Source organism: Danio rerio, chromosome 4, assembly GCF_052040795.2.
Source record: "Danio rerio strain M-AB ecotype USA chromosome 4, GRCz13ab, whole genome shotgun sequence".
NCBI lineage: Eukaryota > Metazoa > Chordata > Actinopteri > Cypriniformes > Danionidae > Danio > Danio rerio.
In genome coordinates, this window is record NC_141024.2 from 12,311,196 (window position 1) to 12,335,000 (window position 23,805).

General features: G+C 32.9%; 1 protein-coding gene and 1 long non-coding RNA gene across 35 annotated transcripts in view; one reads left to right on the forward strand and one right to left on the reverse strand.

Annotated features, from left to right (window-relative positions):
* Positions 1–23,805, reverse strand: part of LOC147844650 (uncharacterized) — a 47,064-nt gene that overhangs the window by 9,886 nt on the left and 13,373 nt on the right. For 7 of the 33 annotated variants that reach the window (XR_015482832.1, XR_015482821.1, XR_015482827.1 and 4 more), the window contains exons 4-7: positions 21,429–21,521; positions 19,580–19,658; positions 15,319–15,361; positions 11,927–12,024 (exon numbers count right to left, since the gene is read on the reverse strand). Coding sequence is in view for 1 of the 33 variants with exons in the window: in XM_087248093.1 (XP_087104219.1) it covers positions 10,476–10,582; positions 11,927–12,022; positions 15,319–15,345 (230 nt within the window). In the remaining 32 variants the exon portion in view is untranslated. Of the gene's footprint in view, positions 1–9,907; positions 10,318–10,475; positions 10,583–11,926; positions 12,025–12,473; positions 12,689–15,318; positions 15,362–19,579; positions 19,659–21,428; positions 21,522–23,805 lie in introns of those variants that run through there. The other 26 variants (XR_015482823.1, XR_015482836.1, XR_015482837.1 and 23 more) reach the window with 10 other exon arrangements.
* si:dkey-115f9.3 lies at positions 210–6,976 on the forward strand. 2 transcript variants are annotated; one of them, XR_015482856.2, is made up of 5 exons: positions 210–243; positions 2,209–2,263; positions 2,984–3,084; positions 3,400–3,454; positions 3,616–6,976. It is a non-coding gene; the product is annotated as a si:dkey-115f9.3 (long non-coding RNA). The 2 variants fall into 2 exon arrangements; XR_015482855.2 differs by lacking the exon at positions 2,209–2,263.

A 23,805-nucleotide genomic window follows, 5' to 3' on the forward strand; every position in this document is an offset into this window, starting at 1 on the left:
TGTCTAACAGGACGAGTTACAGTGTTAAAGTCTTGTTAATTTAAGCCTGATAGGTCGTTTAAATTCCAGATATTTCAACTAATTTAAAACGTTGAACAACACACCCAGAACAAAATAATGAATTCACTAGGTTAAATAGCTCAATGTCATGTGCCAAATATGTCAAGCTGTGGTCGTCAGCGCCCTCTTGTGGATGATGAGTTACTGTTGTTCAGATCATGAACTCGAGGTGTTCAGTCGCAGGTAAGAGGGCTGAGAAATGAATAAAACATTTAAAAGCCAATCAATCATTTATTGCAGCGTCTCAACATGTAAAGCAACGTGTGTTTTTAGCAGTTTGGGTAAATTTATTTTAAACGATACAGTAAAACAGATCAAACGTGTTCAACTCAAATGTGCTCGGTGTGTAAACAGTCAAAACTCCAACGATATTTGTTCATGTGCAAGTTTTATGTCGATGTATGTTTTTGTTTACTTATTTGCAGTGATATTCATAATGCTTGGGCACAGTTAAAACCACAGTTTCACACTGTTGTGTCAGTGTTTGCAGATTTAAGTGCATTTAGAGTACATTTAGTCTACAGATTCAGACACAGAAATGCATGAGATCAGATCAGTGTTTCAGCTCCGCCTGGTGGACAGTAAGTGTATCTGTATTAATGTCCAACACTAGTTAGTGGAAGCATTTTTCTGTCATTAGTTTGTTGAAGCTGGATGCACTTTCATAACCTGATTAATATAATTTCATGGTGAATATACCTTAATTCTGCTGGGACGGTTATAAAGAAATTATAAAGGGTTATTTAGCAAACAGGTAACGAACTAATCTTAACAGTCTGATTAATTGTATAGTTTGTCCTAGATTGTGGAAATTTGATGCTTTCACTAATTAAAACAATAATTCACTTTTTTCAAATATTTTTTTCACACAGTTGTAAAAAAAGTAATTAACTTTTTCCAAATCTCTTTTTTACAGATTTATAATTCACAATGTACATTTTACCCCTCAGAATTGCAGGTTTGCATCACGCAAATTTGAGATTGCGAGCTCACAAATCTATCAAAAAGACAATAACACTCTTAATTCTGAAGGGAAAAATAAAATGTACATGCTTTTTTGTTCACTGAGTACAGCATTAATGCAATCATGTATTTGGAATTCAATTCAATAATGCAACATTTGTTAAATAACCTCATGTTTCCCTCTTTTTTATTGCATGATTACAACTTCTGTTGGAATGGATCAGTAACTGTTTTAGCAATCCAGTCCTGGGGACCAACAGAGCTCCATATTTTACATGTGAAGAACAGAGCTTTCCAAAACTTTCAATCAATCGTCTTGAATTGAATTGAATTGAGCTGAATACTCTACAACCCTCAAGCTCTGACACCCACTGGTTAAAATGTTGTAAATGAAAATAAGAACAGTCAAAACTAGACTAATAGGATCAACTTTTCTTGTTGCGAATAATTGATGAAGCTTTTATCACTGTATATATTTGAAAACTATGCAAATATGTCCACTATTATTGACACATTTAAATGACACTGCAACAAATGTTTTTTTCTCTTAGGGGTTTTGTTTAGACCAGTCTAAATATCTATAAAATCTTAAATCAAGACTGGTTTCTAAGCATGTAATAAACAGTGTTTAGTTTTGGGAAATAAGATGTCTAAATTAAGTCAGTGCCAGTAGAGCAAGTAAAATAATCTTGTTTTTGATTTAAAATAAGATTATTTTACTCAACCCACTGGCAAATTATTTAATATACCTTATTTTATGTTTGCAAAGAAAGTGCTTCTTGAAAGAATTGTTATTTACTTGGACTAGAAATAAGACAAAGCTTTTTTGTGCAGTGTAAAAGATTAGTGCTTTTATTGAGTAGAAATTTATAGTTTAACTTCATGAGAACTTCATGAGCACCGTATCAGCATATTCAGATTCTGTCTGAAGCATCACATGACACTAACTGGGTTTCCATCACTCTGCATTATAGCACACTTTGAAGCATCTCATGAGCAATGAGTGATGTAAATGCCACATTTAGAATAAAAATTACTTCTTTAAATAACAAAGTCTGTTTTTACTTTAATTTTGCGCTGGTTTTGGACTAAATTGTGTTAATGTGAATAATGGGAGATGGAAATGCATTTGGCATGTGACCAATCAGATGTCTCCACTAAGCTTGCTTTGTTTACTTTTTTTAGGTTACCAACACTACAGTCAGCATATCTAACAACCTGATGGAAATGTACCCAATACGTAATTGTGATTTTTCTTTTCTTTTTTGTGCTAACACTTAAATAAATAATAATAATACAAACAAAATAAAAAAGTCGCTTTAGGATGGAAACCCAGCTACTGAAGAATGAAGAAATGATGGTTAAAATTCAGCTTTGTAATCATACCAGTACAAAATGATTCATTGGATTTACTCAATTTTTTTAAGGTAAGTGTTTGCAAACAATTTATATGGGCTGAATTTAAACACATTTAATTTAGTAATGTTCAATTAAATCTGTTTAAATTCAGCCCAAATAAATTCTTTGCAAACACTTACCTTAAAAAAATTGCAAGTCCAATTAATCATTTTGGTCTGTGTAGGAATATTCTGCTTAAAATAAAATGGGTTTGCCAGAGTCCTGCAGAGTTTAGTTACTATTGCTTTAACAAACACGTCTGAATGAAAAAATGTTGAAATTGATGAAGGAATTTTGATGTTTTGGTTTACAAACATTATTTGAAACATTAAAGTAGATGCTCTGCTTTCACTGGATATATGTTATATGTATAATAATAAACCACTTTTGTAGATGTAATTTGATATCGACAGTAAAATGGGACGTCTCGTTTTTGGCATAAATAAACAATTATCTTTTTCTTGGACATTTTGTGTGTGTGGTGGATCCATAAGGAAATGAATGCTGAAAATGATAATTATCATGACAGTTATTAATTCCTGCTATGGTTTATCTTTCTCAGATATGGAAAAGACAGGTGTGGCTTCCTGGTTTCCCTTGTGATGAAATAATAGAGAGGACGGGGAGGGTGAAGGGATGACAGGAACTGTCTAAATGACTAAGGTAAGTGTCTATTTATTTATTTATTCATTCATTCATTTATTTATTTATTTAAGCATCTAGTGCTATTAGCTTTACCGAAGTCTTTCCATTTTTTTTTATGTGACTCATGAACAATTGTTACGAAGTTCACTTTTAAAGCACACTTGGGGAGCATAAAATGGGCCGCACACTCACACACTAATCTGGCATCTTTATGCTCTGGATTTGAGTCATTTTAGATCATTAGATCATCATCAGATTAGATCATTTATGAAAGATTAAAAGACAAAGATATTATTGCATATTTATACATGACATTGATTATATTTTCTGCAGATGCATTGCATACAAAAAGACCTGATGCAGCCCTAATAGTGACTCTTTTATGCAAGTATTTACCAGTCCTTTCTCCTTCATTTACACTGTTCTGTTGCATGTTTTAGACATTTTGCTTTGTGTCTCTGAATGCTCTGATTAGTTATCCCTAGAATGCCAGTGTTTTGTGATAACTTATTTTTTTTCATCTTTGACTTTTTCTATCTGTATTTGAAGGGCAGCTCATCCCCCAGAGACGACTTTCTCCCACAATGCCCTGACCCTGAGATCTATGTGTGGAATTCTCTGCTCATTTATCAGTGTGGGCCTGCTCCTCTCCCTGCGCACTCTCATTTTTTCACAGTCCCGATCCTGGTACTGTTGCACCCCAAACTACATCTGTGTAACTCTCAGACTTGCACACAACCGAGCATACCTACAGCTGTGGGAAAAGTTATGTGTTTTTCTCTCCAAATTCAAAATATAAACACTTAAGATAACAAAACATAACTAAATTAACATAAATATTTTAGTTAAAATAAGCTGTACTGTTTTACTTTTAAGTATTAACGTTTTTTTTATTGTTTTGTCACAAATTTCAGAACCCTGATGTCAATTTTCAAAACTCTACATACAAAACTCTAAACAGTCACTACTTTTAACGCAGACACTTCAGAGTTCAGTAAAGTATAGGATACAGGTTTTATTATGGTTTATACATAAGTGTTGAACAGTACAGACAGTGGATACACTGAACTACTTTTACTCATTCCATCATAATGTAGGTTTACTGTATTTTTTTTCTCACTGCACGTCCCCATATAGAAAGCTGATATATGGCATGATATATGACAACAAATGCAACTTACGATTGGATTCCGTACTGTATATTAGGCTTGCCACGTTAGACGGTGTTGACGGTGATACCGGTTTTAAGACGCAACAACGGTGACATCACTTTTTCACAGTGACACCGTCCCCACATTTGTTTTTTGTTTTTTAAGTATTTTTTTTTATTAAATGTTTATTTGAATTAAATGGGAAACATAATTCTAAATAATTTACTTAAGACGAGAGCATGCACTATAATTATTATCTGAATATAGCTACAAAGCATCATATTTCATTTATCACATGAAGAGAACGAGAGGAGTAGAATTTACAGAAAGAGGATGGCGGATGATTAAGAGTCAAAACGCAATGCAAAAGCGCCTGTTTGGCTATATTTTGGGTTCGAACCATATGCAAAAAGAGAACCTGAAGACATTAATGTGGCAATCTGCAAACTTTGCCTGACAAAGGTGGCAGCAGTTGGAGGAAACAACAAATTTATACACGCACTTTCAACACATCTACATATATGTTCAACTATTGGTGGGTCGCGGGTAGATAAAATCAATAGCCATAAATACGCAACACATACTCTCATTTTAAAAATCACGCGACCATCATCCCACAATGTTTAATAATAAATTATCTTTTTTTTTATTATTAAAACAAGAGTGATTTAGCAATGCCACGCCATTAATAAGCCAACTGTAGAAAAACAAAGCAACCATCGCGGCAACAGCCGTGAGCACTTTTTCCAAAGTTCAGCTGTTCTTTTTTGCACTTGATTATTATGCGTTTAATGTTTAAAAAAAATCAATAATGAATAGGCCGACAAGAGTGTAGGCTAACCTGTGTGTGCGCGTGCTTTTATCACTGAGGATGCTCTCTTCAAAAACTGAAAGCTGCTTCGTCTGTCTGGCAATATTTCTGCTTTTAATAAATGAAAAGTTAATTTAGATGAGCCTATATTAAAAATTGCAATAAAGTAACTGACGTACGGCCACTTCGAATCTGAGGTCTGATCTCATCTCTCTCTCGCTGTCATCCAGACACAGACGCCTAACGAGTCAAGTCACAAAACTGAGGCTGGTACCAACTGACAGGTAGAATAGCTGAAGCTTTTGCGAAATCTGTCAAAATACAGCACTGAAATTAACAGGCATAAATGTCTTTGAGCCAGAAAGACTATCTAGGATATCTGTCAAAACGCAATTGGAGCCAATGTTATGGAGGAGTTGTGTAGCCTATAAATTATATTATTTCAAATAAAATGAGAACCAAAATAAACAATTCATTGCATTTTTCGTTTATGCTCTATGTATCAACACTGTGTACGCACAAAAACTTTGTGTACTACTTCCTACTTGTCCTTCTCGTGATAAATCGTAGGCAAAATGGGTACGATTTATAAGGGTACTACAACATTTTGCACCTATACATCGCATTATTTCTTTTTTTAATCCACACAGTGCAATGTTCAGACCCAACTGTGTTAACCGCATCAGCTAAACTCTCCCAACTCTATTTTTTTCTTTTGTTGTTAATTCCGGAGGACAAACTTGCAAATAACACAGTTTTTCTCTGGTCTGCCTCCGAAAGCAGCACCTCCAATTCACATTCTGTTCAAAGTTTCTCTTCTTGCTTGCTTTTGCCATTGCTTTTTCGATGGGTTTCGCCAAAGTAGAGTCATTAGCATATTCATATTAGGCAGGGAGGGGTTTTGCGCTCATGCATGTTGTGCTCAGTTACACATTCATTCGGATGTACAAAGAATATGCGTGAGATTCGGCATATGCAGTGTTTCATACATCTGAATTTTTTCTGCGTACGCACAAAGCTGTAAATGTTTTTGTATGATTTCCACGCAAGACTTCGTACATGAGGGCCCAGAGCTGTAGACCCACAGTCTATGCAGTGTGTAAACTTACAGGGCGGTGTTGGTCAATAGTCATACTGCGCACCACATTATTTAACTCTAATATCTCTGAGGGAGATTATGTTACCCGATAGACAACATTAACTTGAGAGATTTTAAAAATAAAAGGCATTTAAAAAAAAAGGAACAACACGCAAATCGGAAACAAATAAAACTAAGAATAAAACATCTTGCGAGTAGCCTATATGCTGTGTAGTGTATTCCGCCACTGACAGTGTATAACGCCCTTATGCAGCGCCTGTCAACTGCCGCTTGTGAGAGAGGGCTCAAAGCTGGTATCGATATAACCGAAAGCAAGATCATATCGTTATAAATATTCCATAACAATACTTATCAAAATATTTATACATTCACATGTTTATTGAGATTGTGTGATCTGTATAGGCTGTCTGATCTTTACAGAAGCTGTAAACTGACACGCGTGTGGTGATGTTTAGCTCTGACGAAGCGCTTTTATTTAGCCTGTAGTCTTTAGATTTTTTACATAATGTTCCATTACTTAACATTTCTTTCATTTTTTATTTATAGTTTATATGTAAAACAAGTGCTAGCTTGTTTAGTTGTGATCATTATGCAAGGATCATATTTCACATTGGGTTTTTCTTCAATACCCTATAGATTCGTTAATAATGTAGGCTATTTTATAAACGGATTTTTCGTAAGGACTAAGCTATTATTATATAATACATTAGGCTAATTAATACATTAAGACATTGAAGTTAGGTAAGACAACAAGAGACAACCAAATATGTTCCTCCTATGTTGGCAAATGTAACCAAAAAGTATATCTTTGCGTGTGTGCAACAAGTGTGTAATAAAACGTAATAAAAGTTTTATGGTTGTTACTTGTTTGGTTTCAACTTCCACAGTTATTTCAGCCTGTAGCATTGTTGTGTTTTTTCCGGTATGTTAAAAAAAGTTTTGTGTTTAATAACAGTGATTTATTTTTTATTTTTTGTAGTTTCCTTGTCTTCCATTTAAACAATTGATGCCAAACTGGCAATTCCCGCAAAACTGAAAGTGAAAGTATAATACGCATGCATTTATAAGCTATTTAAAAGCAGAAAAAATAGGAACCCCCCACCCCACGGTGATACCGGTATTCCCGGTGTTGTCACATGTCGATTAACCGGTGGAGAAATTTCCTCATCGTCACAACCCTACTGTATATAAAATGTCATAGTCAATAATTTGTCAAAATAGTGCAAAAATCCCTGTTTACATTTTTTTTCAACCACATATGTAATATGTTTGTTGAGGTAAAATATATAAATATATGACATATTAGATAATATATTTACATAACATATATGTATATATTTGTAATTCTATTACACAGTTGAAAAAATGGCAATATTTTGACATGTACAGTATGACATTTTTTTATATAAGTAAAATTCATATGAACTATTATGTCACATATGTAATTTCTATATATTTATATATATCAGATTTCTATTTTGGGATCTGTGTTTCCATCAGTCTGGTCTGTGGATTTTGTCACAGGTTCTCCTCTACATCACAGTGTTTTTATTACTCAAAAATCTTGGAAAGAACCTTCAGTCAATGTGAATTCAGGCCTGACATTGATCTGCTTTGATTGGGCTTTCTTACAGTCCAGTAATGTCAAATCTGAAAACATTGTCTGTAAAAGTGGTACATGGAACAAAGAAACCATAAATATAGAATAAGGATGAATAAAGATAAAATCTATAAAGAATGTAGTCCAGTTTGGTCATTTTTTTATGGTAACTGATGTTATTTGATCTATCCTGAAACTTTCATCATCTAAACATGTAAAATTATCAACAGTTCCTAATCATCAAGAGTAATGCAACAGTTATTTTTCATTTTGAGTGCTTGTATCAGTTGATAATAACATCATGTTAAGTAAATGAATACGCATTTATTTCAAAGGTAATGTTTGAGTTGCATTTTGAAATGGGATCAATTTGATGTTTAATTGTATTATATTGAATAGGTGATCTCAGTTCAATGAACAAAACATCTTTGACTTGTGTGTATTGCATCCAAGCATTTAAAAAAAGAGTTAAGAGTTTTGCAAAAACGTACAGTTTTGACAATGGCTGTGAATTTTGTGACTAGAGTTTTGAAAATTTACACGAGTTCTGAAATTTGTAGCAAAACGATTGTAAAAAACTGTAAGTACTCAAGTACTTTCACCCTGATATGTTTTTGAGTACTTTTACACTGTTTTTTCTGCTCCTTATAGTAGTAGTATTCATTTGTTCTTTTTTAATGATCAATAATAATGTAATTTGTATTTTTTGTTTAACATTTATTTGCTTCATTACTTATTATCACATTTATGTATTCATCATAAATAATATTTTAGAATCAAGTCATTGACCAATAACTTGTAATTTTTTTTACGTTTTTCTCCAAACATTTCAACGGATCTGCAGCATATTGTGAACCCCTGATTATTAAATTGTGCATGAAAAATCACCATCAATAAATATAATCTATTAATTTTTTTTTTAACAAGAACCAGCATGTACAGTTTTCTTATACAATACAATCACTTTACATTTCTTAACAAGAATGAAATAAGTGGGAAAAAAGTAAAGGAGAAGAGAAAGAAAAAAAATAGGGGGGAGGGTACATAATTATCAAATAACATACAAATATATTTCTCACATTTTCTCATTTCAGTTATTAACAAGAGTTATTATTGCACTTTTTTTTACAAGAAATGCAAATATACAAACATTTTTATGTAAAAATGTTAAAGGAGGAGCATATATTATTGTTTTAATTGCTTTTCTATTTTGAGACTTGGAAATCCCTTTTATATACATTTGAATCTCTTTTTCTAACACCATGAAGAGAGGTTTGCTTTTGGAAAACTTGGATTTATGTATGTGAAATTTGCATAATAATAAAATAAAATTTATAATAAAACCAGCATCTTTTAAAGAGCGATCCTTAACATAAAATCCCAAAACCACATGTTTATAAGATAAGGAAAAGGTTTTCAAGATATTATGAGCAATAAAAGCTTCAACATAGATCCAAAATATTCGAGTATATTGGCAAGACCAAAATAAATGTGAAATAGTTCCATTAAAGCTTTCACAAAAACAGATGTCAATTTTAAATTTTTGTAGAAATAATTTTGTGGGATAAACTCTATGAAGTAATTTAAATGATATTTCTTTAGCCTTATTTGTGATTTAAAAAATGAGGTAATGAACAGTTTATGAATTAATTGTTTTATCGGTTATTAAGCATTTTTACTACTAATTAAAATGACAGGCACAGGCATGAGATCAGTTGATCAGCTCCCTCTTGTGGACAGCAATGTGTATGCAGCATTCATGTCTGATCGTGATTTTAACCTGAACACCTGAAGCAGCTGATTGAGCTCTACAGTACAGGTTTGATGTACATGATTGATGTGTTTTAATTCTGGTAAAGCTACTGATTTGCATAAACAGACTGTGCAAGGTTTTATTTGAAATGTGAATATTAATAAAGATCTTATTGACCCTCATGATTGTTTTGTACGTTTCTTGAAGATCTTAGCTGTGTGCACTTGATTGAACGCATGATAGATTTTGTGATGTTAATGAAATGACATATTTTATTAAACATTTGTTTGCAGTGTAAAATCTGTACTGGAGTTCTGGATTTCTCTCTGTAGTCAGAATAAACTGATCAAGCTGATATGAGCATTAATAAACAAATGGACTACTTCACTGTTTATAAGATTTGAAGACATAGAAACAATCACATCGCTTTTGTACTTTTAACAAGATTGAAACTTTTAATGTTTACATGTGAAACACATAAAGGCTTACAAACACATGATTGGATTGTGTTTCATACAAAAAAAAAAATAAAAATAAATTCTATAAATAATGTTTTAGCTAAATGAAATATAAATTACCCTGAAAAACACAACCGCTTCATCACAAAGTGATGATTGTCTGCTTATTCTGAACAAACATTCCATGAGTGTTTAAGCATTACCATTGAACAAAGATCTGAGGCTTGTAGTCACCACTTTGTATGCATAGTCAAGTTAGCTTAATGGTTAGTGAGTTGGACTAGTAACCCAAAGGTTGCTGGTTTGATTCCACGTCCTGACAGGTGCTGAAGGTGAGAGGGAGTAAGTGCTGAGCTGCCCCGGAGCAAGCCACTTCACTCTCACAGAGAGCAATTTCAAGTATGAATTAAAAAAAAAAAAACCTTAATTGAAAACACCTGCTGCAGCTGATTTCTGGGTTTTCTTGACATAATTCTTCAGCCTAAATCAAAAGCACAGGTTATCAGAAGCTCAGTGGTGCAGTGGATAGTCACTTACCTTAACATCAGAAAACTTTGGTTTTGAATCCCATATCCACAGCTTCTCTTCACCGGTTTTAAGAAGTAAAACTCACTAGTATATCCTACGCATGCAGCTTTTTTCATCTGTTTTACCAATAAAAACATACAAAAGGAAACTACAGAACATCTCAAGCTTAGTGGTGCACTGGCTAATCATTTGCCTATGAATCAGAAAGTTTAGGTTCGAATCTCAAAATCGCAGGTTTTCCTCACCTATTCTAACAGATAAAAAACTATGGAAGACCACATAACAAGACCATGAACGTCAAAATTGTTTTAGCACAGTGGATAATCATTTGCCGGTAAATCAGAAGGTTTTCGGTTCGAATCTCACAATGCAAGTTCTCTTCATCTGTTTTACCAATAAAAACATACAAAAGGAAGCTACACAACATCTCAAACTCAGTGGCGCACTGGATGATCGTTTCTCTATGCATTAGAAAGTTTTGGTTCAAATCCCACAAACGCAGGATTTCTTCACCTTTCCTCACACATAAAAGATATGCAAGTCAGCAAATCAAAACATTTAAAGCTCTTTGGCGCAGTGGATAATCATTTGCTTGTGAATCAGAAAGATTTTGGTTCGAACCCCACAAATGCAGGTTTTCATAATGTTTTCCTGATAAAAGTGTACAGAAAAACACCATGAGTTATTGTAAGCTTAGTGGTGCAGTGGATAATTGTTTGCCCATGACTCAGAAAGTTTTGGTTCGAATCCCACACGTGCAGGTGACCAATATATATTTGCCTTACTGATGTCTAGTATAAAAATATACAAGACCCAAATATAAAATACACTGCCACAAACTCTGTGGAGCAGTGAGTAATTGTTTGACTCCAAATCAGAAAACTTTGGTTCCAATCCCGTATCTGCATGAGCTTTTATATTAAATACGACTAAGCTATCCATAAAACCCTGGCCAAAGACAAGAGATAAAACAACAGTTTCAATTGCTCAGCTGGTAGAGCAAGAGGCTCAAAGACTAAAACTCTGCATCAGTAAGAGCTGGGTTCAAACCCCACAGAATCCATGCTCACTTTTGCTCTTTGCCTCACCTACAGGTGAACAGGCCAAATATAAGTTCCAGCACATCATTAGGTATGTGACTGTGGCTCAGTGGTAGAGCATTGCCTCAAGGGTTAAGAGGTCGCTGGTTCAATCCCAGCCAGATCACTGCGATATGTGTGAGTGTCGGTGTGAATGAAGGGGGAGGATGAAACGTTCCTCCCCTGACCTACGGGGCCATGTACAGCAGGGGTTATGCTACTTTTTACTAAAAAAAAAATTAGCTCTATAAAAATCCGGACCCCCGTCCCTTCTCTCCCCGTTTCGGTTACCATCACTTCCTTTCTAGAGGGGTTGACCCTCCAGAAAGGAAGTGATGGTAACCGATAGCACATAACACAAAAACGAGCGAGAGGTCTTACCTGTCCGCAGAAGACGTCCATCACGCCAGTAAACGTAGTCCAAACGTCCCGGAGCTCTGCTTCTGTTGACTGTACGGTCCAAACACATCCCTCAATCTCTAAAGGAAACAGAAATAAAGACACTGTCAAACAGCAGATCTAAACATCACACTCTGACAGATATTACAGTTAATAATTCAGAATTATACACATTTACAGCCTAAATATTGCCTGTGAAAGCTCTACAAACACAGCAGAACACCAGAGCTACACAAACTGACTAGTTGACACACATTATGTTTTGTTCTACTTTATAATGAGAGGCTGTTTAACTCAGATCCTTCACATATACAACAACAACTAAGTTACCAATTCATTTGCTCCTAAATGTCTGACAGTGACAGAGAGCAGCATGTAAACAAAGCTGTTTAACAAACAGGAGAGCTCTGCTTAAACATATCACTAAAGACACTTCAACATGTGCTAAACATGAACTTAACTGCGACTGAAGTACAAAGAATAAAGACTTAATGAGGAAATGCAGGAGAAATACTGTACAGTTACTTACAGGTGAGTCGCTTTTCACTGCATTTCTGTCCTTTATCTCAGCGTGTTGTGGTTCTTTTAGTTGTCGGACTGCATTAAATGTTGTTTATTAACACTAAAACACTGTCACTGAGCTGTCATCTTCAGTTTATGTGTTTAAAACTGTACACTCGTGCTGCTGCTGCTGCATCAAAACAAACGTCACACTGTCAACATCCTGAAGCTGTGATTCAGAGTGAACGAGAAACCACACGCGCCACCTGGTGGAGCGGATGAAAAATTGCACTACAGTGTCTAAGAGTACGAGTTACAGTGTTAAAGTCTTGTTAATTTAAGCCTGATAGGTCGTTTAAATTCCAGATATTTCAACTAAAAAAAAACGTTGAACAACACACCCAGAACAAAATAATGAATTCACTAGGTTAAATAGCTCAATGTCATGTGCCAAATATGTCAAGCTGTGGTCGTCAGCGCCCTCTTGTGGATGATGAGTTACTGTTGTTCAGATAATGAAATCGAGGTGTTCAGTCGCAGGTAAGAGGGCTGAGAAATGAATAAAACATTTGAAAGCAACTCGATGATTTATTGCAGCGTCTCGACATGTAAAGCAACGTGTGTTTTTAGCAGTTTGGGTAAATTTATTTTAAACGATACAGTAAAACAGATCAAACGTGTTCAACTCAAATGTGCTCGGTGTGTAAACAGTCAAAACTCCAACGATATTTGTTCATGTGCAAGTTTTATGTCGATGTATGTTTTTGTTTACTTATTTGCAGTAATATTCATAATGCTTGGGCACAGTTAAAACCACAGTTTCACACTGTTGTGTCAGTGTTTGCAGATTTTAAGTGCATTTAGAGTACATTTAGTCTACAGATTCAGACACAGAAATGCATGAGATCAGATCAGTGTTTCAGCTCCGCCTGGTTGACAGTAAGTGTATCTGTATTAATGTCCAACACTAGTTAGTGGAAGCATTTTTCTGTCATTAGTTTGTTGAAGCTGGATGCACTTTCATAACCTGATTAATATAATTTCATGGTGAATATACATTAATTGTAGTGGGAATGTTATAAAGAAATTATAAAGGGTTATTTATGTACCACAAGATCTATTTTTGTCAGTCAAACCAACATTTTTGCATTAATACTTTTTGGTCGAGAAGACAGGTAACGTGAACTGATCTTAAAAGTCTGATTATTTGTATAGTTTGCCTTAGATTATGGAAACATGCTGCTTCCACAGAATGAAAAACAAAAAAGTTATTAACTTTTTCCAAATCTCTTTTTTACAGATTTATAATTCACAATTTACATTTTTCTCCTCAGAATTGCAGGTTTGCATCAAACAATTTGACAAAAAGACATAATTATTATGTAAACTCCAAATTGTGATAAAGAAAAATCAGAATAATGACATGCAAACTCTTAATTCTGAAGGGAAAAATAAAATGTACATGCTTTTTTGTTCACTGAGTACAGCATTAATGCAACCATGCAGTTGGAATTCAAGTCAATAAAGCAACATTTGTTAAATAACCTCATGTTTCCCTCTTTTTTTATTGCATGATTACAACTTCTGTTGGAATGGATCTACAACAGTAACTGTTTTAGTAATCCAGTCCTGGGGACCTACAGAGCTCCATATTTTACATGTGAAGAGCAGAGCTTTCCAAAACTTTGAATCAATTGAACTCAACTGAACTGAACTGAATTGAATTGACCTGAATGTTCTACACACCTTAAGCTCTGACACCTACTGGTGAAAGTGTGGTAAATACAAATAAGAACACAGTCAAAACTTGACTACTGAAATAGCATCAGCATTTCTTGTTGCAATTTTAAAAATTACCTTAGCAGATATAATGACAAAACAATACTTGGTTGTATTGTTTTGCTGTGCATACACAATTTGAGTAAATAAATAATTAAAACAAATCAAATTGCTCAAGTACAATAGGTAACACTTCACAATAAAGTCTCTTTAGTAAGCATTAATTAATGGACTGAAATCAAAAGTGAAAATTACGATCATGTGAGAAATAGTCATAGTTATATGTTAAAGTAAAAAAAATAATAACTTAATTGCACCAGTTATTAACTCCATTAAATTAAGCAATGCTTTTATGAGTTGTTAGGCATCAACATAAACATTAACATCACCTAATCCTTCTGCTGCAAGTGTCAGTAGCTCTGTGGTGCAGTGGATAATCACTTGCATTAAAATCTGAAAGCTTTGGATTGAATCTCACACCTGAACGACTTTTGTGTTAAATAAGTCAAAGCTCTCCATAAATCCATGGCTAAAGCATTAAGCAATACAACTGACTGGCTTGCTCAGTTGATAGAGTGCTGGACTTTCATCAGGGAGACCAGAGTTTGAATCCCATGATTGGTTAGCTGTATGTTAAGTAAAACAAAACCATTCTCAGTGTGAGAGGTTTGGTGGGTAAATCCCTGGGTTCAAACCCCATACAAACTTTAATTGCTTGTTCACGCAGTTCAATGGTCAAATATTAGTTCCAGCACATCATTAGGTATGTGACTGTGGCTCAGTGGTAGAGCATTGCCTCAAGGGTTAAGAGGTTGCTGGTTCAATCCCAGCCAGATCACTGCGATATGTGTGAGTGTCGGTGTGAATGAAGGGGGAGGATGAAGAGCTCCTCCCCTGACTTTCGGGGCCATGTACAGCAGGGGTTATGCTGCTTTTTACTAAAAAATTTTTTTTAGCTCTATAAAAAATTGGACCCCCGTCCCTTCTCTCCCCGTTTCGGTTACTATCACTTCCTTTCTAGAGGGCATGGCCCTCCAGAAAGGAAGTGATGGTAACCGATAGCACAAAACACAAAAACGAGCATGAGGTCTTACCTGTCCGCAGCAAACGTCCGTCCACATGTCCAGACCTCTGCTTCTGTAGAGGAAACACATCAATGAAAACATTACTCCACACTGTAAATGTAAGAATTAAATAATTAAGAAACACCCCAGGTTCATTTATTGCCAAAATGTTTAAAGTATTTGAATAATTTATACATTAAAAACTCAAAGACAGTACATTAACAATCAAATGTTTGGAAACATAATGGGTGGGTTGCACCAAAAGGGTTAACTTAAAGGGACAGCGCACCAAAAACTAATAATGATGTCATCTTTTACTCATCCTCCACTTCTTCCAAAGTTCTTTGAGTTCCTTTACTCTGTTGCACATGAACTCTTGACTTCGTTAGTATTATTATTATTTTTTTACTATGGAAGTCAATGGTCACAAGTTTCCAGCTTTATTAAAAATATTTTCTTTCTTTTGTGCTCAATTTAAATTTGGAAACACTAGGGGGAGTATATAGTGAGTTCATTTTCAGTTTTGGGTGAACTTACTCTTCAAGCTAAGTTTAGAGCTACTAAAGAATTTGTTGGTAAGTTTACTTGCAAATAAATTTTCAACTCTGTTTAACAAGTCTATGATTAAAACATTAACCTGTGGTCAAAGCTTTTTTTTTTTTACAGTAACACTTTTTAATGTATTGCATATATATTTTGTAGATGTATGTTACCTAATTGTGGCCACTTTATACATGTTTTGTATTTTGTATAGTGTCATATTCTTTATATATCTCTTTAGCCCTCTTTCGAAATTTTAATTATTTAAAATAAATTCCAAGTATTTTGTTAGTTATAAAGTAAAATTAATTAGGCAAGTTGTTGGACAACAGGGGTTTGATATATAGCTAATAAGAAAAAAAACAATCGGAAAGGTGCTAATAATATTGACCCTAAAGATTGTAAAGGAAAAAACATTTATATATATATATATATATATATATATATATATATATATATATATATATATATATATATATATATATATATATATATATATATATATATATATATATATATGTCTTCTTTTTTTTTGGTTGGAAAAAAACAGTTCTAAAAAAAACACACACACACACACACACAATTTTTCACAGTATGTCTGATAATATTTTATTATTTAAAAGAAAGTCTTATTTGTTTTATTTCAGCTAGAATAAAAGCAGCTATTTATTTTTTTTAAATAATTTTAAGGACAAAATTATTAGCCCCTTTAAGCTTTATTTGTTTTCAATGGTCTATAGAACCAACCATCATTTTACAATAACTCGCCTAATTACCCTTACCTGCCTAGTTAACATAATTAACTTAGATAAGCCTTTAAATGTCACTTTAAGCTGTATAGAAGTGTTTTGAAAAATATCTAGTCAAATATTATTTACTGTCATCATAGCAAAAATAAAATAAATCAGTTATTAGAAATGAGTTATTAAAACTATTATGGTTAGAAATGTTTTTTTTAAATCTTCTCTTCGTTAAACAGAAATTAGGGAAAAAATTAACAGGGGGACTAATAATTCAGGAGGTGCTTATAATTCTGACTCAAACTATACAGTTGAAGTCAGAATTATTAGCCCCCATTAGATTTTTTTTCTCTTTTTAAAATATTTCCCAAATGATGTTTAACAGAGCAAGGAAATTTTCACAGTGTGTCTGAAAATATTTTTTCTTCTGGAGAAAGTCTTATTTGTTTTATTTCGGCTAGAATAAAAGCCGTTTTTTATTTTTTTTAAAAACAATTTTTTTTCCGACTGTCTACAGAACAAACCATCGTTATGCAATAACTTGCCTAATTAACCTAACCTGCCTAGTTAACCTAATTTACCAAGTTAAGCCTTTAAATGTCACTTTAAGCTGTAGAAGTATCTTGAAATATATCTAGTAAAATATTATTTACTGTCATCATGACAAAGATAAAATAAACCAGTTATTAGAAATGAGTTATTAAAACTATGTGTTTAGAAATGTGTTGAAGAAATCTGTTCTTCATTAAACATAAATTGAGGAAAAAATAAACAGGGAGTCTAATAATTCATGGCGGCTAATAATTCTGACTTCAACTGTATACATATATACACACACACACACACACACACACACACACACACACACACACACACACACACACACACACACACACACACACACACACACACACACACACAGGGGGGCTAATAATTCATGAGGGCTAATAACTTCAACTGTGTGTTTATATAAATTAATTTATCATAAAAAATTTCAAGTGTTCATATATACATTTCAATGCTGGGTGGATGTTAAGAGGTTGTATTTACAACAGTTGATTTTGCTCTTCCTATCATTCATAAAATAAATTGTAAAATGATTTTAAATAGTTGCTTTTCGATTTGACAATAACATTCATTATTTAACAAAATTACAAATCTGAGTGAATTCTAATGAGTAACAATTCTATAATTAACCCAGGTTTAGAGTAAAATTCAGCCTAATATCAAGCTGATGTTTAGTTAATGTGCTTATTTTAAAACAAGCATTAAAGTTTATATTAGATAAACCTTGAAATAATATAGATTCGAGCTTAATTCCTAGGTGCAGCCCACCATTCACAGTCTCTTCAGCTGACAAAGGCTACAGTTATTCAATCAAAATGACTGAGTAGAATAATTTGCTCTGTGAATTTATTTAAAGATGCAATTCAAGTAATTCAGTCTTCAGTGTCACACAATGCTTCAGAAATCATTCTAATATGTTGATTTTCTACTTAAGAAATATTTCATTTCAATGTTATCTGTATGTTTTTCATAATAATTATCATTCCAAATCAGGTATAGAGTATATGGTGGACAGTATACAGTCCTCAGTAAAATGAGTGCACTCCTCACACATCTCTCTGTCAAATTAATATTTTCTATAGGATGATATACAATAATATATTTGTGTAGATTAGTGCGTATCAAAGCCAAAACTAGGGCTAATTTAACAAAATAACTTAAAATCAGTCAATAAACAGTATACCCAATTAATATGTTAGTAAAAATGATAAAACCAATTTTAATCAAGGGGAAAAATAAACCGAAACATAAAATAAAGTATTTTTTTTAACTTAAAATAAGTTTTGTTGATATTTTGTAAATTTTTTGGCAATACCTCATTTGTATTTAAATGTATTATCTTTCCTCTGCTGATGAGGTTCAGTGACCAAACTCTTTTTTTAATGGATATAACTATTTAATATAACCTTTGTTGTAAATGCAGCAGAATTTATTGGCTATATTCTCTGAGCAATGTATAAAAATATTCATTTTCAAAAGGAAGCATACTCATTTATGTGGTGCACTGTATATCAGCCTGCAGTTTTACAATATATAGTGTACACTGCACAGTATATTTCTGATGAATATTATTGGTTAAAACATTGATTTATATGTTGTGGAAACTGTGATATATATTGTGATATGTATCAATACATTTTTATGTATTACTTACATTTTTTTAAATTTATTGCTTATTATTTTAACTTAAATACTTAAGAATATGTAAATTAAATTATAAAAATATATACAATCTATAAATTATATAGTTAATTTAATTTTTTTATAAATCTAAAAATCTAAAAATAATATATAGAAAATAAATAAAATCATTTAAATTAAATTGTTATTTTAATTTTATTTAATTTAATATTTTAATGTTTTTTCATTAAATAGCCCTGAAAATTAAAAAATGTATCACAGTTTCAATAAAAATATGAATCAGAAAAAAGATCAAATATAATAAATATATTACGTTGAAAGTTGCAATGGCGGTTCATTCTGCTGTTGTGACCTCAGATTAATAAAGGGACTAAGCAGAAAAGGAAATGACTGAATAAATGAATGAATAAATGAAAATTCCAATAGTATCTGGTTACAAAATCTGCACATGCACACTGAGACATGCCCTTTCTCAGACACATGCACTCAATAGGGCTAGTGACTTCATGTTAAAAGCATGCACGTCTAAGAGTCAGACCTTTCTCGAAAAATCACAAATTGAATGACATGAATAAATTGCATTTAATATTACGGTTAACCATTATTTTAGAATAAACTGTTATTTTAAATCGAAACAATATTTTATAATATTACTTATAAAATAAATGATTAAATAAATGCAGCCATGGTGAGCAGAAGAGACTTCTTTCAAAAACAAATCTAAATGTTTAACTTTTCCCAACCAATACTGTATATTTTCTAGATAAAGGTGTAAAAATACTCGTGGTGAATGATTAACTTACCGGTGTGTCTAAAAAACCAGAAGGCCAGGAAGTCGAGGGCGAAGAATCTGATATAACGCTGAATCAGAGAATCTCAAATCTACAAAAAAAAAAAAAAAAAACATCATCAGCAAATGCTACACAACAAAAACTAAGTGCATTAATATCAAGCAGGAGTGGAGGGAATATCTCACAGAAACTGCTGCATTGTTAAAATATTTGATTAGATGTGTTTAGTTAAGCTTTTAGACATGAGGCTCATTTTATCAGTAAATAGAGAGTTATATTTATATGGCTATGCAATATGACAATATATAAGGACAAAATAAAAAGTCTATCGCTTCATTTTATGCTCTATCGTTTATGTCGTAGTGTCATAAAAAGCATTGTTAGTGATAATTATGTTTTATAATTTACATGCAATATTAATTGAGTGCAATATTACACACTATTACGGGGATGCAGACAGAAACATAAATAACAGCATCATGAGAAAGTTGCAATCTCGAAAGTACAATGTTTGCATTTTGCTCTTTATTTAAATATTTTTATTTATTTATTTTTACGTTGGACCTGTCATCATTTATATTTTAATGTGTTATATTTCTACATTTTTAATCATACATTTGCTCTGAAGTTTTAAATAAAGTGAGAAAAATTATCACATATGAACGAGTGGATTTCTGAGTATATACTTTAAAACAGGGGTGCCCAAACTCGGTCTTGGAGGGCCAGTGTCCTGCAAGTTTTAGCTCCAACTTGCCTCAACAAAACTGCATGGATGTTTCGTTTCTAGAAAGCATAGTAAGAGCTTGATTAGCTAGCGCAGATGTGTCTGATTGGGGTTGGAACTAAACTTTGCAGGACACCGGCCCTCCAGGATCGAGTTTTGTCACCCCTGCTTTAAGATAGGAGAAAAAAAGTAATTTACAATAATTGAATTTACAGAAATGGTAAAAAATTGTAAATTATATATGTGTGTGTGTGTGTGTGTGTGTGTGTGTGTGTATATATATATATATATATATATTTTTTTTTTTTTTTCATCAGGATGAGATGACTTATATTGTGATGTGTTAAAATAACTCTTAATAATAAGAGTTATATTGTTATTAATACATTTAAACAAACATATATATATTAGTTGTTTGTTTATTATTTGTTTGTTTGTATTTTTATATCTAATTTGCACTTTTCACGTTTAAAAACATATTTTTATAAGTATCAGAGGTTTTTGTTTCTTTTCTCTGCATTGCTATTGGTTCTACTGTTTTAGTAAGCCCCGCCCCTTGTGTGCAACAACCAATGAGTTGGGAGATGCATTACAGATGTCCACCCTTATTGGTCAGATTCAACAGTCAATCAAATTGTTTGACAGCACATAAACACTCATGTATATATCTATGAACACTCATAACATCATGTTTATTTAAACAACAAATGGATTAAACTATAGTCCTTTCTGTGCTTTATTTGGTAGACAGACGTGTACAATGAAAAAAATAACTTGCAAACACAAACAGCAGCTTAATATTTTAACCACTTCTGTATGATAGTGATTTATAAAGCTTTACAATTTCATGAATGTTTTGCAGGTCACATTTCTTTTGCCATGGCTACTGTGTTTAGTTTGTAGATTCTGTGAAACAGTAACTACAAATGTTGTCATGTTCACTCGAAGCCTTTAGTAAACATTTCCAGAAACTCAAAGTGAGAAGCCATTGTTTTTACACACATTATACACAACAACGTCGCCATATTTTATTACCTCATTTGTTGGCTATATATTATCCAAACGAATACGGGTGTTTAGTAAACATGGTGTGTGTAAATAAAGCAGTTTACAGTTTGTTTTCATTCAGCGACTCACGTGTATATGAAGTGGGCGTCGTCTGTGCTCCTCTTCTGTTGTTCAGGAGCTGCAGGTTGTCGGTCTGAGGGAAAGTGAACGCGCTTCTGCCGCCTAGTGGAGCGGAAGAAAATCCAGCACGAGTGGTTTTATCTAATAAACCTGGCCACTACATCTCAATTTCAAACTCAAGTAGTATATATACACAAATTAAAAGATGTGTAACTCAACAAAATTAAAATAAATAAATAAACAAACAAATATATATATATCGGCACATGTGTATATAAAGCGCCCTCTTGTGGGTCGTGAGCAAAATAACTTAATTAAATGGAGACCTCGTGGAGGCAAGTAGTCTCAGGTGTGAGGTCTGCTGATCTCTCATTTTGTAAGCTTATCTACCAGCAAAACGTCGCTTTTTTTTAACCAGTTTTACTAAATGTGTAGGTTTAGTTTTCAACTGATGAGGTAAGAAAACTATAATAGGCTGTGTTGAACTGAAATGCACATACTCAAAGTGCAAACACACACAAAAAGATATGAACTTGTTCTGAGTATGTCTCTTTTGTGAATGCTTATTCATTTATTTTAGGTAGCCTATATGTTTATTGTTATGTTGGGGACAAGTTTATTATATTCTTATATTTGTTCATTTATTTTAAATGTGTATCATTAGTTTTTGTAAATGTGCATCATATGTTTTGTTTGTGTTTTATGCCGTGTTTAGAGATTTTTATCAAACCTTGTAGAAGTTTGATGTCTATAATCTATAAACTAATGACTGAAACCTTTTAAAGTGCATATACTAGTGTTTTGAACAAGGGGTCATGTTTGAGGTTGAATTTGTGTTTGTTTGGTCTTGTGGACCATTAATGTAAGTCTTTTTTTTTTGAACATTTGTGTGTGTGGGGTGGGGTTCATAAGGAAGTTCTTGTCATACCAGGTTTAAATAATTAAATGGTTTAAGTGATTAAAATAATCACCATGACTGTTAATATAAATAAATTGTTAATGTTTTTGATAGTTACAAAGAAATTGGGGACAAATATAAAAAAAATAGAAAGATGAAGTCAAGTTAAATGAATAAATCTGTAAATGCGCGCCCTCTTGTGGATAATGAGCGAAATGGCAATTTGTTAGTTCAATTAATGGAGGCAAGTAGTCGCAGGTGTGAGGCCTGCTAATCATTTTGTCAGACTAGCAAAGCGTCGTTTGCCACCAGTTTTGGTAAACGAGTAGTTTAACTAATGGGGTAAGAGCTGTAAAATGCTGTTGAACTGAAATGTGTTTGCTCAAAGACAAAAAAAGATGCGATCTTGTATAACTGGTTTGTGTATGCTTAATTTAGGTAGCCTATGTTTGTTGTATTGGGTATGTTTTTTTTCTTTTAATGTGCATCTTTTTTTTTATCATGTAAATTGTTTGTGTAATGCTCTTGTTGTTTGGAAAGTTTATGCATCATTTACAGAGATTTCTAGCAAACCATGTAGAAGTCTGATAGCTATCATTTTTAAATGACTGAAACCTTTTAAAGTGTATCTAACAGTATTTTGAACAAATAACATGCTCGAGGTTGAATTTGTTTTTTGACTCCTCTTGTGGACCATTAATGTAAGTATCTTTTTCTTGGACTAGTGTGAATGTGTGGTGGATTCATAAGGAAATTAATCATAAAATAATAATCACCATGCCAGTTAATGTAAGTAAATTGTTAATGTCTCTCTGCTCTAGATTCCATGTCTACCTTGAGATGAAACTGGAGAGAGAATGAGTGAAGGAGGTAAGTTTTAAATAGTTATAAGTAAATTATTTTTTTGTTATTACTGTTTTTAAAGTTACTGAGTGCCCTCTTGTGGAAGAGTGAAATGGCTATTTGTTAGTTTAATTAATAAAGGCAAGTAGTCGCAGGTGTGAGGTCTGCTAATCTCATTTTTTAAGACTGTTGAACCGCAAAACATTTTCTATTAGTTTTGGTTCGTGTATAAGAGTAGTTTTTAACTGAGGGTTTAAGAACTGTAAAATGCTGTGTTGAACTGAAATGCATGTGGTCAGACATACAATATTGTATCTCTTTTTGTCTGTGATTGTGTATGCTTATTAATATGCCTTAGGTAGCCTATATGTTATGTTGGCTGTGTTTCAGTTTTAATGTGCATTGTATGTTTAATGCTTTCATGCTGTTTGGAAAGTTCATGCAGCATTTACAGAGATTTCCATCAAACCTTGTAGAAGTCTGAATTTTTTAATGACTGAAATCTTTAAAGGGTATCTAACAATGTTTTTGAATAAAGGATCATGCGTGAGGTTGAATAAGCATTTGTCTCTCACCTGCTTGATGACCACTAATGTAAGTATCTTTCATTTCCTTGGGCATTTGTGTGTGTGTTTGGTGGATTCA